The 14,915-nt window shown below is 41.1% G+C and overlaps 1 protein-coding gene across 6 annotated transcripts in view; it reads left to right on the top strand.

The window, feature by feature from the left end:
• Positions 1-14,915, top strand: part of ELN (elastin) — a 178,662-nt gene that overhangs the window by 57,044 nt on the left and 106,703 nt on the right. For all 6 annotated transcript variants that reach the window (XM_033921781.1, XM_033921780.1, XM_033921779.1 and 3 more), the window contains exons 2-4: positions 5,543-5,602; positions 9,187-9,222; positions 13,781-13,813. In XM_033921781.1, the coding sequence (XP_033777672.1) occupies positions 5,543-5,602; positions 9,187-9,222; positions 13,781-13,813 (129 nt within the window). The remainder of the gene's footprint in view (positions 1-5,542; positions 5,603-9,186; positions 9,223-13,780; positions 13,814-14,915) is intronic.

Genomic DNA, 14,915 nt, shown 5'->3' with positions numbered 1-14,915 from the left:
CTGAGCTACATGTGAAATCCCCTTCCCTCGAAAAAACGCAGCTGAGATGGATCATAGAAAATATATCTGTTATCCTGATAGGAAATAAAATATTTACATGGGAATCTTAATTGAAAGAAAGCACCCAAAGAGATAACCTTATCACGATATGATAGGAACTCTTTTCTCCTGGCTTGGGTCCATTTTGAGAGATCTGGAAAAATATATACTCTTTTTCCCAAATAGGAGATTTGCTTCAAATTGTAATATAACTTCGAAACCATCTCTTTATCTTGGTGAAATACAAAGGACACCATTAATGTAGCTCGACCCACCAGTTCTGTATCAGATGATTCTAGTGGAGCTGATACGTCTAATTCTTCACCAACTTCCTTCATTTCTTTTCATCTCCTTTTCAAGAAATATATTTTTTGTAATGGGGGAATATTCGATTCAGGAAGCTTCAAAGTAGTAATCAAGAAACTTTTTAAAACTTCCCTTGGAGTCATGAATTTAGGAATAGGAAAATTTTCCAAATTTTCAATTTTTCTTAAACAGAAGGCTTTATCCGTAACTTGCTGTCTCATTACACTTTTCAGCTCAGAGGTAGTTTTCTAAATTTCCCCCATTTTCTCAGTGTGTTTTTGAACCTCAGTCTCGAGTTCTGTAATTTTTGTTGGAAGATTTAAAGTTAATGATATAAAGTTGGTACATACCAAGTGAAGATTTTCAATTGCTGCCCAAAGAGAGTCCAGAATACGGAAGGAGAAGTGTATTCATGCGCATTAAGCGCTAGTATTCTAAAATCTTGGTGTGCAAATGGCGTTTGCATTTGGGTTGTAAGGTTACAGAAGGAGGGGGACAGGCATGTCCTCTGCCAGAAACAATTCCTTGACCTAAAATGCTGAATTTGCATATATTCTTATGAGCTCTGCCCCCCCTAATCCAGAGATCTCAAATAAGTGTCAGCCAGTGTTTCTGCAGGTGGTGTGACATAGTGGTTAGAGCTACAGCCTCAGCACCCTGAGGTTGTGGGATCAAACCCCACATTGCTTCCTGTGACCCAGGGCAAGTCACTTAATCCATCACTGCCCCAGGTACATTAGATAGACTGTGAGTCCGCCGGGACAGACAAGGAAAATGCTTGAAGTACCTGTATGTAAACCGCTTTGAGTGTGGTTCTATAACTACAAAAAGGCGGTATACAAATCCCAATCCCTTTCCCCCCAGTGTAACTACTGAGGGTTTAAAGAGCGGCTTGAGTTTGACTAAACAAGACTGCTCTCGTTCTAGCCGTAGAACTCCATCTAAGCTTGTGTCTCCTCCGAACTCACCATCGTTCTTGCTCAGTGCACCTCCCCCGCTAGATTTCAATGATGTGGAAAGCATTTAGGCTTCCCTTTCCAGATTTGTGGTCAGAGGCAATTCCTTCACCCTCGGCAGTTCCCAAGAGCCCTCCACATGAAGGTTCGTCACTGCCACCTCTCAGGGAGCCGGGGGAGGGTCAGGTCCCAACGAGCTCAACAAAATTTTGCCGTCCAAGCTGAGCCTTTCCTGCGGCTCAGCAGCAGAAGCACCTGAAATCACGAAAGCGATTGTGAAGTAATTACAGTCTGGCGCAGTGTAGAAGTTGCAGACAGGAGTGGAGAGTTAATCCTTTGTCTCCCTCTTCATTTAGGCATCAGAAATGTAAGTAGAAACGACTTATTCCAAAGAAATTATACCACCGAAGCTGGAGCCTGCACTTGCGTACCCTGCTCTGTCACCATCTTGTCCCCTTGATAGAAACTTCTTAAAGGTTCTCTTAGGCTTCCGTGGCTGGCATCATTATTGGTAATGTTATCCAGGTTTCACCACATCTGGGTAGGTAGAACCAACGTTTCAGCTATTCTGCTTTGGCTTTTTGAAGAAAACCGCAGCATGATGGCTGAAACGTCATTTCTACCTTCCCAGATGCTACGATACCTGGACAACTGCAACAACCATTTTTTAAAGGCTTTGAGAAAGTAAATAGCGGAGGAGTTGTGGGGCTGTTAGGTGGTTGGAAAGCAGAGTGGGATATGTTGGTAGTCACAATGCGGATCAGTAGGAGTGCACACTGGTGCCTTAGATTTTTTGTGGGGGGGAGGGGGCACTATGATGTGTGTTGCTAGGCAAACAACAAGGAAGTTGACCCTGATCCTTCCACAAAGGGGACACGACCAAAAAAAACAAAAGACTTATGGAGAGTTGATGTCCAAGATGAAGGCTTTATTAGAACAAATAAATAATCCACATAAAAATGTCTAGGGCCCGAAGCACTGGAAACATATGGACCCAACATGGTCCATGTTATGCCTCTATTGTCTTGACAATAATGTCGAAACACGGACCGTATTGGGTCCATATGTTTCAGGCCCTAGACATTTTTATGTGTGTTGCTAGACACCTCACCTCCTAAACTGTACCATTACCTTGGAGTTGTGCAGCCCAAATGCATGACCTGCATTTTGTAGCATTAAATCTTACCTGACTAATTCCAGATTAATCTTCAAGTTCTTCCTCATGTTATCCACACCATCAGGAATGTCTACTCTATTGCAGGTTTTGGTATCATCTGCAAAGAGGCAAACCTTACCAGACAGCCATTCAGCTTACAAAAAATGTTAAAAAGAACTGGCCAAAGAACCAAACCTTGTGACATGCAGCTGGCAACATCCCTTCCTCAATGTGAGCTCCAATGACCACTACCCTCTGTCACCTTCCACTCAACCAGTTCCTAATCCAGCCAATCACCTTTGGGTCCATACCGAGGGTACTCAGTTTATTCATTAGTTGTCTATGTGAAACCATGTCAACGGCTTTGCTAAAATCTAAATACACCACATCTCGCACTTTCCCTTGATCCAATTCTCTGGTCATCTAGTCAAACAAATTAATTGGTGGTACGTGTTAGTGCGTTGGTTCATTAGTGGAATAAATTAGAGGATTAGGATGCATTAGTAATGTGCATCAACATGTTTGGAGAGCCTCAAACCAATTATGTATCTCACCGACTTCCAAAGTCACTAATAAATCTCATTGAATTCCAAACCCACTAACGTATCTACAAGTCCTCCACAAACCCATTATCACAACAAATTGATACCTCAAACCCATTAATATATTCCATTGGCCCCCAAACCTAGCATCATACTCTATTGAGCCATTAAATCTGGCAACATATCCATCTGATTCCACCCTGGTTACACTAAAAATTAAATTCAGTAGCACATCCCATTGAACCTCTAACACCTAGTAATATATCCCATTAACTCCTCAACAGAGTAATATAATGTATTAATTAACCTAATAACATATGCCATTGACACATTAAACTTAGGATCATTTCTAATTACTTCAACACATTAATGTATATCTTTGACCTACTACTACACACCACTGACCTCCCCAAACCCAATAAATACCCCATTGACTCCTGAACATCACTGATCCCCCAACTCAATAACAGACCCATTGAATCTCTAAACTCATTAATATACCCCACTAACCCTGCAAACCTACCAACACACGCCACTGGGCACCTCCAACCCTAAAATACTTCAATGAGCCTCCAATCTACTAATGATGTTGACTGTGCCCACAACATAGTATTCTATATCCCATCCTCCCCAAAGAGTGCAGAACGGGTTACAGTTTACAATCATACATAGTTTTACAATATATCATTACATAGGTTATTCTCTAGATATTGCATAGTTTATTTCTCAGTGCTGTAAGAGCAATGTTTGAATTTCACTGTTACGGAGTTGCTTTATACTGTATCTATGTATATAAAGTGGATGAGTAGCCCTAATGGTTAGTGCAGTGGCTTGAGAACCTGGGCAACTGGGTTTTCCATTGTATTGGGCCCAAGGAATAGAATAACCTCCCTGAGTATATTCGTCAACAGCAGAATATACGGAATTTCAAGACTCAAAAGGCACTCGTTTTGTCAGATGAAATACAGGGTCTGAGATTGTTTAAATGAGGAAGCGTAGAGACTGTTGATTGCAGGGTGCTGGTCATTGACGTATTTTGCAGTCTGGATTGTTTTTATTGTTTGTAGAGATGTCTGTAGTTGATGCGACCTGTTTGTTATATGTAATTTTATATTTTGTATGTAAGTGTGTAACTCGGTGTCAGGTCAAAAGCGCGCCGGGACAAAGGCGCAGACAACTGAGCGCAACGCGGAGCCATGTGTCGAAGAAAATGACTGTTTTAAAGGACTCCAATGGGGGGTGGGGGGGAACCCCCCCCCCCCCACTTTACTTTATACAGATTGCGCCGCGTTGTGGGGGCGTTGTGGGGGGTTTGGGAGTTATAACCCTCCACATTTTACTGAAAACTTCACTTTTTCCCTAAAAAACAGGGAAACAGTTAAGTTTCCAGTATAATGAGGGAGTTTACAAACCCCCACAATGCCGCCGCGATCTGTATTAAGTAAAGTGGGGGGGTTCCCCAACAAAAACCCCCGTCAGAGCCCCTAAAAACACTCTTTTTCTTCAGCGCGCACTTCCGTCTTGCACTCAGTTGTCAGCGCGTGCCTTTGTCTTCGGTGGTTTTGTCTATGAACCATGTAACTCGCCCTGGATAAGGGCAGGGATACAAAACTAAAACAAACAAACTGGGTTTGATTCCCACTGCAGAACCTTTTGATCCTGGGTAAGTCTCTTAATTAGAGTTACCAGATGTCTGGATTTATCCGAACATGTCCTCCTTTTAGAGGACTGTCCGGATGGATTTAGAGTGCCTGGCACTTTGTCCGGGTTCTGGATGGCCCCGGCTCTGCCAGAGTGTGGGGCCGCATCTGGAGGGCCTCTGAGCCTGCGCACACGTGACACGATGATGTCACATACACGCATGCCTGCTTGTGAGGTCATCTCATGGACCTCCGTGAATGCTCGGAGGCCTTCCAGACACTGCCCCGGTCTCCAGGAAGAAGAGGAGATGAGGTTATGTGGGGGTGGGGCTGGGCTGGAACAGGGTGGGGCCAAACGTACTCTCTTTTTTTAATAGTTATTGATTATTCATGTTATATGCTTGTTGCTCCCTATCAACTTTACTACTATTTTGTTGTATATGTACCATATTTACTGTGTGATGTATTTCTTTTGTTTATTATAAAAAATTCAATAAAAAGATTTTGAAAATTGAAAATATGGTAACTCTACCGATAATCTTCTGTTGCTCCAGATACATAACTTAGATTGGGAGCCCACTTGGGTCAGATAAAGTACCTGCATGTAGCACAGGTAAACTGTAGCACAAAATGGCCGTCTTTCAGATCCATATCCTTTTCTATGTAATATAGAACCTGTTTTTCACCCTGTTTGCAGGCTCTGTTACTTTGTATTGGATCAGCATAACAATTAGTCAAACAAAGTGCATGGTATGAGTTTTTCAGGGCTGTCTCTTTCATTTGACAGAGCATGAGTCCCTTTGATTTGAGATCACATGGCAGCTGTCACTTTGCCAGCGCAGAATGATAAAGCACAGCACTTGATGCACCCGTTACCCACAGTTCTCTCTGTTTGCTTTGCAGGAGTTCCTGGAGCAGTGCCAGGGGCAGGTGCATATTACCCAGCAGGGGGCATTTACCCAGGTAAGATTCTGCAGTCCACGCACAGGAGACTTTACTGATTTACATAGTTATTTATTGTGATTTATTAACCAATTTTATTATTGAGACATATATAAGAAATATGCAAAGGTGAGAATATATAAAGGGGGATGGGACATGATATACACCCCCCCCCCTCCATATTTGCAGGGATTAGGGGCAAAGCCGTCCCACGAATACAAAAAAATCGCAAATAACTTTAAGGCCAGATGCTAAACTGTTCGAGATTAGTTTATGTATAATGGGTCCAAAAATGGAGAATAAACGCTTTAGGAGAAAAGGAGGGATCACGTCTGAACTAGATACCTTAATGTTAATGGCTTGAAAGATTTTTTAAATATCTCTTTAAGTAGGCATGGTGAACCTGGAACATTTTGAAAGTGATAAATTAGAGTCGTGTTCTCCAGCTGTGGAGTCGGCAGCTACTTTTGATTGAATGTGTTCTCTGATATTATCTATATTTTCAGTGAAGTAATTGGTGAGATCCTGGGCTGTGAGTTGTTTTCCTGGTACTGCGTCTTGCTTTTGATTGATTGGAGTTAATGCTTTTAAGATCAAATAGGGTACTGAAGAGTTTCTAGCCTTAGAGATATGGTTTGTATAATAATTCTTTTTTGCTTGATTGATTTTACATTTGTAATAGTTTGCCTGTTCCTTATATTTTACAAAGTAACATAGTAAATGACGGCAGATAAAGACCCGAGTGGTCCATCCAGTCTGCCCAACCATACATGCTTCATAAATTCATTATTTAGTTTAAATGGTCCTTTTACTTAGATACTTCTGGTCCAGAAAACCAGAGCCCTGCCCAGTACTTTGCTTAGATTCCATCTATTGGCGTCTCCATCAAAGCTCACTCCAGCCCATCTTAACCATCCCAGCCATCAATGACCTCCCCAGCCCATCCTCAACTGAATGTCCATATACGGGACACAGACCGTGCAAGCCTACCCAGTACTGGCCTTAGTTCCTTCAATGTATACCCATTATTTTCTGATTAGAGATCCTCTGTGTTCATCCCACACTTGTTTGAACTCTGTCACCGTTTTCTTCTCCACCACCTCCCTCGGGAGCACATTCCACGCATCCACAACCTTCTCCATAAAGAAGAATTTCCTAACATTACTTTTGAATCTACCACCCCTCAACCTCAAATTATGCCCTGGTTTTACCATTTTCCTTTCTCTGGAATAGATTTTGTTCTACGTTAATACTTTTCAAGTATTTGAACGTCTGAATCATATCTCCCCTGTCCCTGCTTTCCTCTAGGGTATACATATTCAGTGCTTCCAGTCTCTCCTCATACATCTTCTGGCACAAACCTTCTACCTTTTTCGTTGCCTTCCTCTGGACTGCTTCAAGTTTGTTAAACTAAACTAAACTAAACCTTAAGTTTATATACCGCATCATCTCCACGGATGTTGTGGAGCTCGGCACGGTTTACAAGAACTTAAAATATAGGAAGAGAAGGAAAAAAAGGTTTACATGAATTTATAATATAGAAGAGAAGAGTAAGGGTGGATATAATTACATTTTAGTGAAAAGCCAGGTTTTCAGTTGCTTGCAGAATAATTGGAGGGAATTAGTAAGAGTTGTTTTGAGTCGCCGTTTCCAATCTAAGGATCTTAGTTGCTTTTTGATTAGTACTAGTTCGGCAGTATATCAAGGATTCTTGATGCCCTAGGGAGGAATAGAATGGCTGTCAGTAAACTAAGTTTACCATCTGACTCCATGTCACAAGAATAGGCCAATCTAGCCCTGCTTTTACCAACTAGAGGGAAGGAAAAGCCTCAGATTTTCAACGAGAGCTATATGGAGAAATTCTCTGAACTCCCTAACTCAGTCACTGGCATAAAAACGTACCCTCTGGTGCTCCATATCATTTTAAGTAATTACAAAAAAATCAGACTGAAACAGTGTAAACGTTTGCACGATTAAACAAACGAGTGCATTATAGAAAAAAAATCAAACCAGTCAATATTCACTTTATTCTCCTTTTTTTTTCTTTTTTACTATTTTCAGCATATAAAAGTTTCAAAGCTTTCCATGGGCCATCAGACATCCAACATGCATTCTAGTTCAAAAAATCTTTTATACCCTGTTGGACTTGCAGTTCTGACGTCCCTTTGAGTTTGTGAAGAAACCCAAAACTACTAGTGTATGTATAGTATAGTAATATAGTGTACAGCAGGTACATTTTGATATAAAACTTACAATTTTGTTAATCTAATCTAATCCTTCATTTTATATACAGCATCATCTCTATGAAGTAGGGCTCAATGTGGTTTACCTTAAGATTTAACAGTTACATTACAAGTTTATAAAATACAAGTTTTTATCCTAATTTGACACATACTAGGGATCTAATACCAACATACAAAGTATACAGTTTACAGGTTACAATTTTCCATAGTTCCAGTGCATGGTTTTTCAATACACGTTTTATCCTTACTTGACACATACTAGGGATCTAGTACTGACATCCATCATATGCAGTTTACAAGATAAATTTGACGTAGTTACAGTGGAAGATTTATCAATATAAGTTTTTATCCTAATGTGATACATAGCGATATACATTAATATTTCTTTGTAATCTGTAGGCCTTAGGCAGGGGAGTTAGGTGAAGAGGTGAGTTTTTATTGCTTTTCTAAAGTTGAGGAGTCCTTTAAGGGATCTGATCTGGGGGGGGCAGTTGATTCCAGTGGCTCGGTATAAATTGGTGGTTTGCAGTTAAAGGGCATGACCAGGGGGAGGTATATTTTATCCTGGGAGCTGTTCGGCACATATGGAGGAAGCTTAGTTGACATGTAGCCCAGGAATGGAATCTATTCCCCCTGTATATTAGAAGGCAATGTAATCTGGACGGGTTCAAAAAGTTATTGAAGAGACATTTATTTTGCAATATGAAATATGGGCATTAAGGTGGTTGCTTTGGATAAGCGCTGGTTGCTTCTTTTTGGGAAAAGCGGATTATAAATAATAAAAGAACACCACCACCCACTTGGCAGGAGTTTCAACTCTGGTTATCTGGCAACCACCTGCTGTGTTGTCTACCCAAATGAAATTCCAAGTTCTAGTAGCCTGACCTTCTTCTTCTCTGAAGGCTTTTTCCCTTGGTGTAGTGAGCTTCCACACCCCTTCCAGACTCTCTTTGCCACTAATGCATACTTCTGGGTAATCAAGGGAAACTGAGCCTCCTATGTACTTCATCCTTTGCCTAGACTGACATTTGCTCTGAGGGGGGGGGGGGATGAGGAGTTACTACATGCTGCAAACATTCCCTTCCCAGGACCAGGCCAAATCTTCCTTATGTCCCTGGGTTCAGCTTGATCCTCAGACAAAAGAACATAAGAATAGCCATACCGGGTCATATTCTTTTTCCACAGTGGCCAATCCAAGTCACACCATAAAGCAATACAGAGGCATCATAATATTCTTAAGTCTTATTTACCATCCCCTTTCTCATAATTCCTAGCGCCTTGTTTGCTTTTTTGGTCGACACTGCACATTTAAGGATAAGTAACTGGCTGTAGTAATGATTGTATCTTTGAATTCCTTTGCAGGAGCCGGGCTGATACCTGGAGCTGGTGGCATTGGAGGTGAGTAATACACCCTGTGAGAATAAGATTCTGCATTGAAAAAAGGACCAACTGGTCTGCCAGTCACCAATCTTAAGAGATCTTGGTAATCCTGGTCTCAGATCTGAATTGTAATGCTCAGTCACAATCTTAGAATCAAATGGGTTGATATTCAAAGTGCCCCTGACCACTTAAATCATGCTCAGTGAGTTGATATTCCATGGCTCTTAGCCAGGCAGTGCCTCTTAATATTAGCACTAACCTGGCAAAATAAATCTGGGCAGGAGAGGGGCATTACGGGGGAAGAGTTAAGGAGGAGGAAATAGTTATATGGGTGCTAGTGATATTCTGTGTCACGTAAATAGCCAGCCTATCTGTGACCGATTATCTATCTGGGCCTGGAGAGCTTCTGGGTAGTGGCCTGAGGGGTTTCTGGTGTTCCTTCACCCCAATCCCAATGCCCCCTCTTCCCTGAAGACATGAAGACCCCCTGATCCCTGTAGCCCCGAGGGCCTCAAAATAGTACCTGGCGGGCAAGTTTGAGACCAGTGCTTTAGAATCACATACGAAAATTGGTTAATACCAGAAATCATAATTCATTTCAATATTCCTTTACAAAAAACAGTTAAAGTACAGAATCATATACCCCAAACACTTTAGCCATAACACCCATCCAATCCAACATGTTTAAACATCTTTTCTCTTTAAACTGTTATGGATAATGCAGATTGAATCATAGATAAAGTTTCCAGTCCAGATATGCATTCAAACCCTGCAGACTAACTGATTGCAACTTATACGTCCACCAGATCTTTTTTATATAAATTTTTTTGCTTCTATCACCACCTCTGATATTTACTGCTAAATGGTCTATGGCTACACATTTCAAATCTTCAAAGGAATGTTTCTGATCAATACAGTGTTCTACCAAAGGTTCTGTAAGCTTTTTACACTTCAAACTGGACCTAAGTTCCACCATACATTTCCCAAAAGATCTTGTGGACATGCCCACGTGGAGTTTATCACAAGGTCATATGATAATGTAGATCAGTGGTCTCAAATCCACGGCCCAAGGGCCACATGGGGCCCACCATGTACTATTTTGAGGCCCTTGGTATGTTTATCATAATCACAAAAGTAAAATAAAACAATTTCTTGATCATATGTCTCTTTAGCTATAAATTACAATATTATTATTAAGACTTAGCCAAAAGGAAAGATTTATAAACACTAAAGAGTTTTACCTCATGCAAAATTGTCATTTCTTTAATAAGACATTAACTATTTTTTTTTTCTGAAGCACTCCAAATACCTACAAATCCAAAATGTGGCCCTGCAAAGGATTTGAGTTTGAGACCACTGATGTAGATAATGAATTCTGAATTACAATTCAAATGATGCAATATCTTATAAATTTTTTGGTCTACTGGGTTCTTAAATTCCTTTGTCTGCCTACAAACATTGCAAGAGTGGCATTTAAAGAAACCATTAGGTAAATTTCCTTTCTTAACATTTCTTGTTCTCTCAGCTGGATTCAAGATCTCTTTCAGGTTTCTCTCCTGTCATAAGGTTATCCTTAGATCCACACATGTGAATGCTGGGTGCAATCTGATGTAATGTTGGGTGTAATATGTTCACAGCCACATTCTCTCGTCCATTATATCTCAAAACACACATGGCCACAGCATCATCTATCGGTTTTGGGTCCTTCCTTACAAGTAGCCAATCTCTATTACAATATTTAGCTCTTTTAAATGCTTTTTTGATGACTATCTATGTATTTTGGATTGTTTCCATTTGATCCCCTTACCATCTTTTTGGGATATCAGTGTGTTACTGCATTTTACCTTCCTTCTCACCATTGCACCTTCCCTTAACATGGCTATAGGTCAATGTGATGTGGATGCAGAATGTTCAGCCATGCTGAGAAACAGCAATTTACAGACCTCCAGTGTCTGTCTCTAGACGACCACTCTGAAAAGTTTCCTCAGTACGATTACTAGTAACATATTAGTATTCACACATGCAAGACAAATTAGGGACCAAATGCCTATATGTATCTACAGTATAATCGTTTTACATCTCCTGTCTCCAGTTTCCTTATTTAATGGAATGTCTTTATTGTCAACTTTAAACCACTGAACTTTGGAATAACATAGTAAATGATGGCAGATAAAGACCGGCACAGTGCACGCTGTCTGCCCTAGGTGGCCTGGGTTGAACCTGCTGCCCTGTGCATGCAAAAGCCCCCGTTCAATCATATTTTACTTTAAGTGGTTATATGTTTATTCTGTCCTCATCCCATATAAGGATCCTTTGTGTATGTTCCATGCCTTGTTGAATTCCTTCACTATTTTCAGCCACGGCATTTCCTGGCATTTACCACCCTCTCCATGAAAAAAGTATTTCCTGATGCTGCTTTTAATTTTCTCTCTTGGCAACTTTATTTCATGTTCTCATAGAAACAAAGAAACATGACGGCAGATAAAGGCCAAATGGCCCATCTAGTCTGCCCATCCAATCTCTTTCTCTCTCCGAGAGAACCCACGTGCCTATCCCAGGCCCTTTTGAATTCAGACACAGTCTCTGTTTCCACCACCTCTTCCAGGAGACTGTTCCATGCATCTACCACCCTTTCTGTAAAAAAGTATTTCCTTAGATTACTCTGGAGCCTCTCACCTCTTAACTTCATCCTTTGCCCTCTCATTGCAGAGTTTCCTTTCAAATGAAAGAGACTCGACTCTTTACCTGTTCTTAGAAAAGGTTATCTGCATCATAGTTCCCTTGCCCCTGATCTCCTCCAGGGTATATATATTCAAATCTTCAAGTCTCTTTTCATACATCTTCTGCCCACAGAAACTTTGTTCGCTTGTTCCCACATGGATGTCAACTTTGCTTTAATCCTAATGTGGCTTATTTTAACAGGACCAATGAACGTTGGATTTGCTTTGTACCACTAAGAAAGTAGCCCATTTGTTCAGTCATCAACTAGTTCATCAGTGCTGTAATTTCATCTGTCTGTGAGTCTTTTGAGTCCATACCAAGATTTTCATTTTATTTTTTGTTTTTATTCAATTTTCTATACCGTTCTCCAAGGGGAGACTCCAAAACTTGGCACAGTACTCCAAGTGCAGTCCCACCAACGACTTGTACAGAGACAGTATCACCTCCTCCCTTCTGCTGGATATAGCCCTCTCATTTGCAGCAAAGGATCCTTCTGACCTTGGTCACCACCTTCTCACACTGTTTCACCACCTTAAAATTCTCAGATACTATCACTTCAAGGTCTGTTTCCTGGTCCATGCACATTAGTTTCTCAGCTCCTATTACATACATTTCCTTTGGATTTCTGCACATCATCAGCAGCCCACCTAGGCAGGAACAGTAAGTCACTGCTGAATGAAGACTTCCATGGCAGGCCGACGGCAGAAGGCTGATCTCGTTGACAATGAGGCTCCCTGAAGATTTAAAATAAGTGACCTTGGAGTAGGTGTGGGGGAGTCAGGAGGTGAAGAGAGATGTCATACCACAGGATCCTGCTGGGGGGGGGGGGGAGGAAAGAATAACATGCTACACGTTGAAAATTTAAAATTAGAGCAGCTAAAAGAGGAGGTAGGTGGGAAAGCAAAGCCACTGTTAATTTTTGGGGAGGCCATTCTGTGCTCCTCCCTTCCCCGCCTGCTCTGATGCCTATGATTCACACATTTCCAATGAGTGATTTCACGTATCCGCAGTTGCATCTATTGCGCTTTTTTTCCTTTCATTTTCACTTTGTATCTGGCATTCGCTTCCAGATATCGCCCCCAAGTGTCCAGAGAGTGAATTACAAACATCTACAGTGCTGTCCCATGCAGGAACCTAACCATTTTTTTTCTCAATAGGATCCACTGTTTTCTACGATTTTGAGGTGCAATGTGTACTACTGGAATCTTAACCTCTATTTTTCCATAGACTCATTTCCATGTTTGGCAAACATTTTTGGGAACCGTACCACTGCGAATAATTAGAATGGACTGTATATTCTGATATTGTCATCTTTTGCCCATTTCTGAGCTGAAGAAGAAAGTGTTGCCTTTGTATTGTTGGTCCAAAAAAGTATCACTGTATCTTTGTTTGTTTGTTTCATTTCTCTGTATTACTTTTGAAAATTCAGTATAAAGGAATCCTGAAACTGTGTGAATAACTGAGTTTGCCTAGGGGACTTTTCAAAGTGAAAACATACATCTGGGGGCTAATAATAATAATAGCTTTATTTATATCCCGTCATACCTTTCAGTTCAAGACGGTTTACAACAAGAGAGGCTGCAGGAATGCAGCAAAGTTACATCATGAAGTAGGAGTAAACAAATAGGCGTGTAACATAAGTATATATCAGAAGGCAGGAGCATGCAAATAGACATAGAGGAAATCGTTTGAGGAAGTTTAAACAAATTTATCAGATAAGGAGTCGTAGTTTCAAAAGTATACCCAAACTCTGCACTTGGCAACACCTCTGCTCAGCCCACATAAACTTACATGTGAACAGGCAATGCAGTTGTAATCTTGAAGTTTATTTGAGCATTCCTTTTTGTTTTTTTAGGTATCGGAGCAGGAGGCAAACCTCCCAAACCAGGTAAGGATCATCGCTGTATCTCTTACTGACTTCCCAACTATGGGTTGGGGCATGTTGAAGCTTCAGGGATGAAGGGTCAGATTCTGTAATAAGCACCTAAAAAAGATATATGCCTAAAGATAGCATGTCAATCACACTTAGGCGTCCATTACAGAATCACGCTTATCGGGTTTTTAAAGGCCTAAGTCCTTTAGAGAATCGCACCCAGTGGCGCCTAAGTCTTTCTCCACCCCTAAACACGCCTACTTTGGTGTTATCATGAGATAGGTGCCTATCTTTTGTAGAATCGCATCTAATACGATAGGCGACTATCTCGCAATTAAATTTTATTTTTTTCAATTATGAGCTTGTTAAAGTTCATTATTAAAGCCAATGTACTAATTAACCCCCTCCTTTACAAAGTCGTGCTAGCGTCTTTAGTGTCGGCCACCGCAGTAACAGCTCAGACGCTCATAGGAATTCTATGAGCGTTGGAGCTGTTACCATGGCAGCCGGCGCTAAAAATGCTAGCGTGGTAAAGGAGGAACTTAGTTAGGTACCTTTTATAGAGTTCCCCCAAAATGTTTTTGTTTCTTGGAGTCATAGCTTGAAGTGGCTTAGGATGGAGGGACTTTGTTGTCTGGAATATTAGTGTCTCACTCTATTTCTTTTATGAGCTAGGATGAAGGAATGGTTCAGGCTACAGTACTGGTCTCACTCTTTCTTTTTGTATGTTGAGTTAAGATGGAGGAACAGTGTTGTATGGAGTATTGATACTCAACTTCTGTACCAATCAGATAGCAGGACTCCTGCTGATATCACTTTGGGGTCTGGCTTTCAAATTCTGTGTCCAATCAGATAGCAGGACTAATGCTGACATCACTAAAAAAGGGTTTCCTGAAGTGTGATGGGAGGGAGAGTGTAGGGTTACCGATGTCCCGATTTCCCCGGCATGTCTTCCTTTTCCAGGACATGTCCGGGGGTCCAGACGGCTTTTCAAAACCAAGCACTTTGTCCGGGTTTTGAAAAGCTTCCAGCTAGCAGCGACATTGGGACGGCATCTGTGCATGCACGGATGAAACATGGTGATGTCATCGCATCACACCAGTGCATGCATAGGTGC

Source organism: Geotrypetes seraphini, chromosome 15, assembly GCF_902459505.1.
Source record: "Geotrypetes seraphini chromosome 15, aGeoSer1.1, whole genome shotgun sequence".
Classification (NCBI taxonomy): Eukaryota; Metazoa; Chordata; class Amphibia; order Gymnophiona; family Dermophiidae; genus Geotrypetes; species Geotrypetes seraphini.
This window is presented reverse-complemented; position numbering and strand designations above follow the sequence as displayed.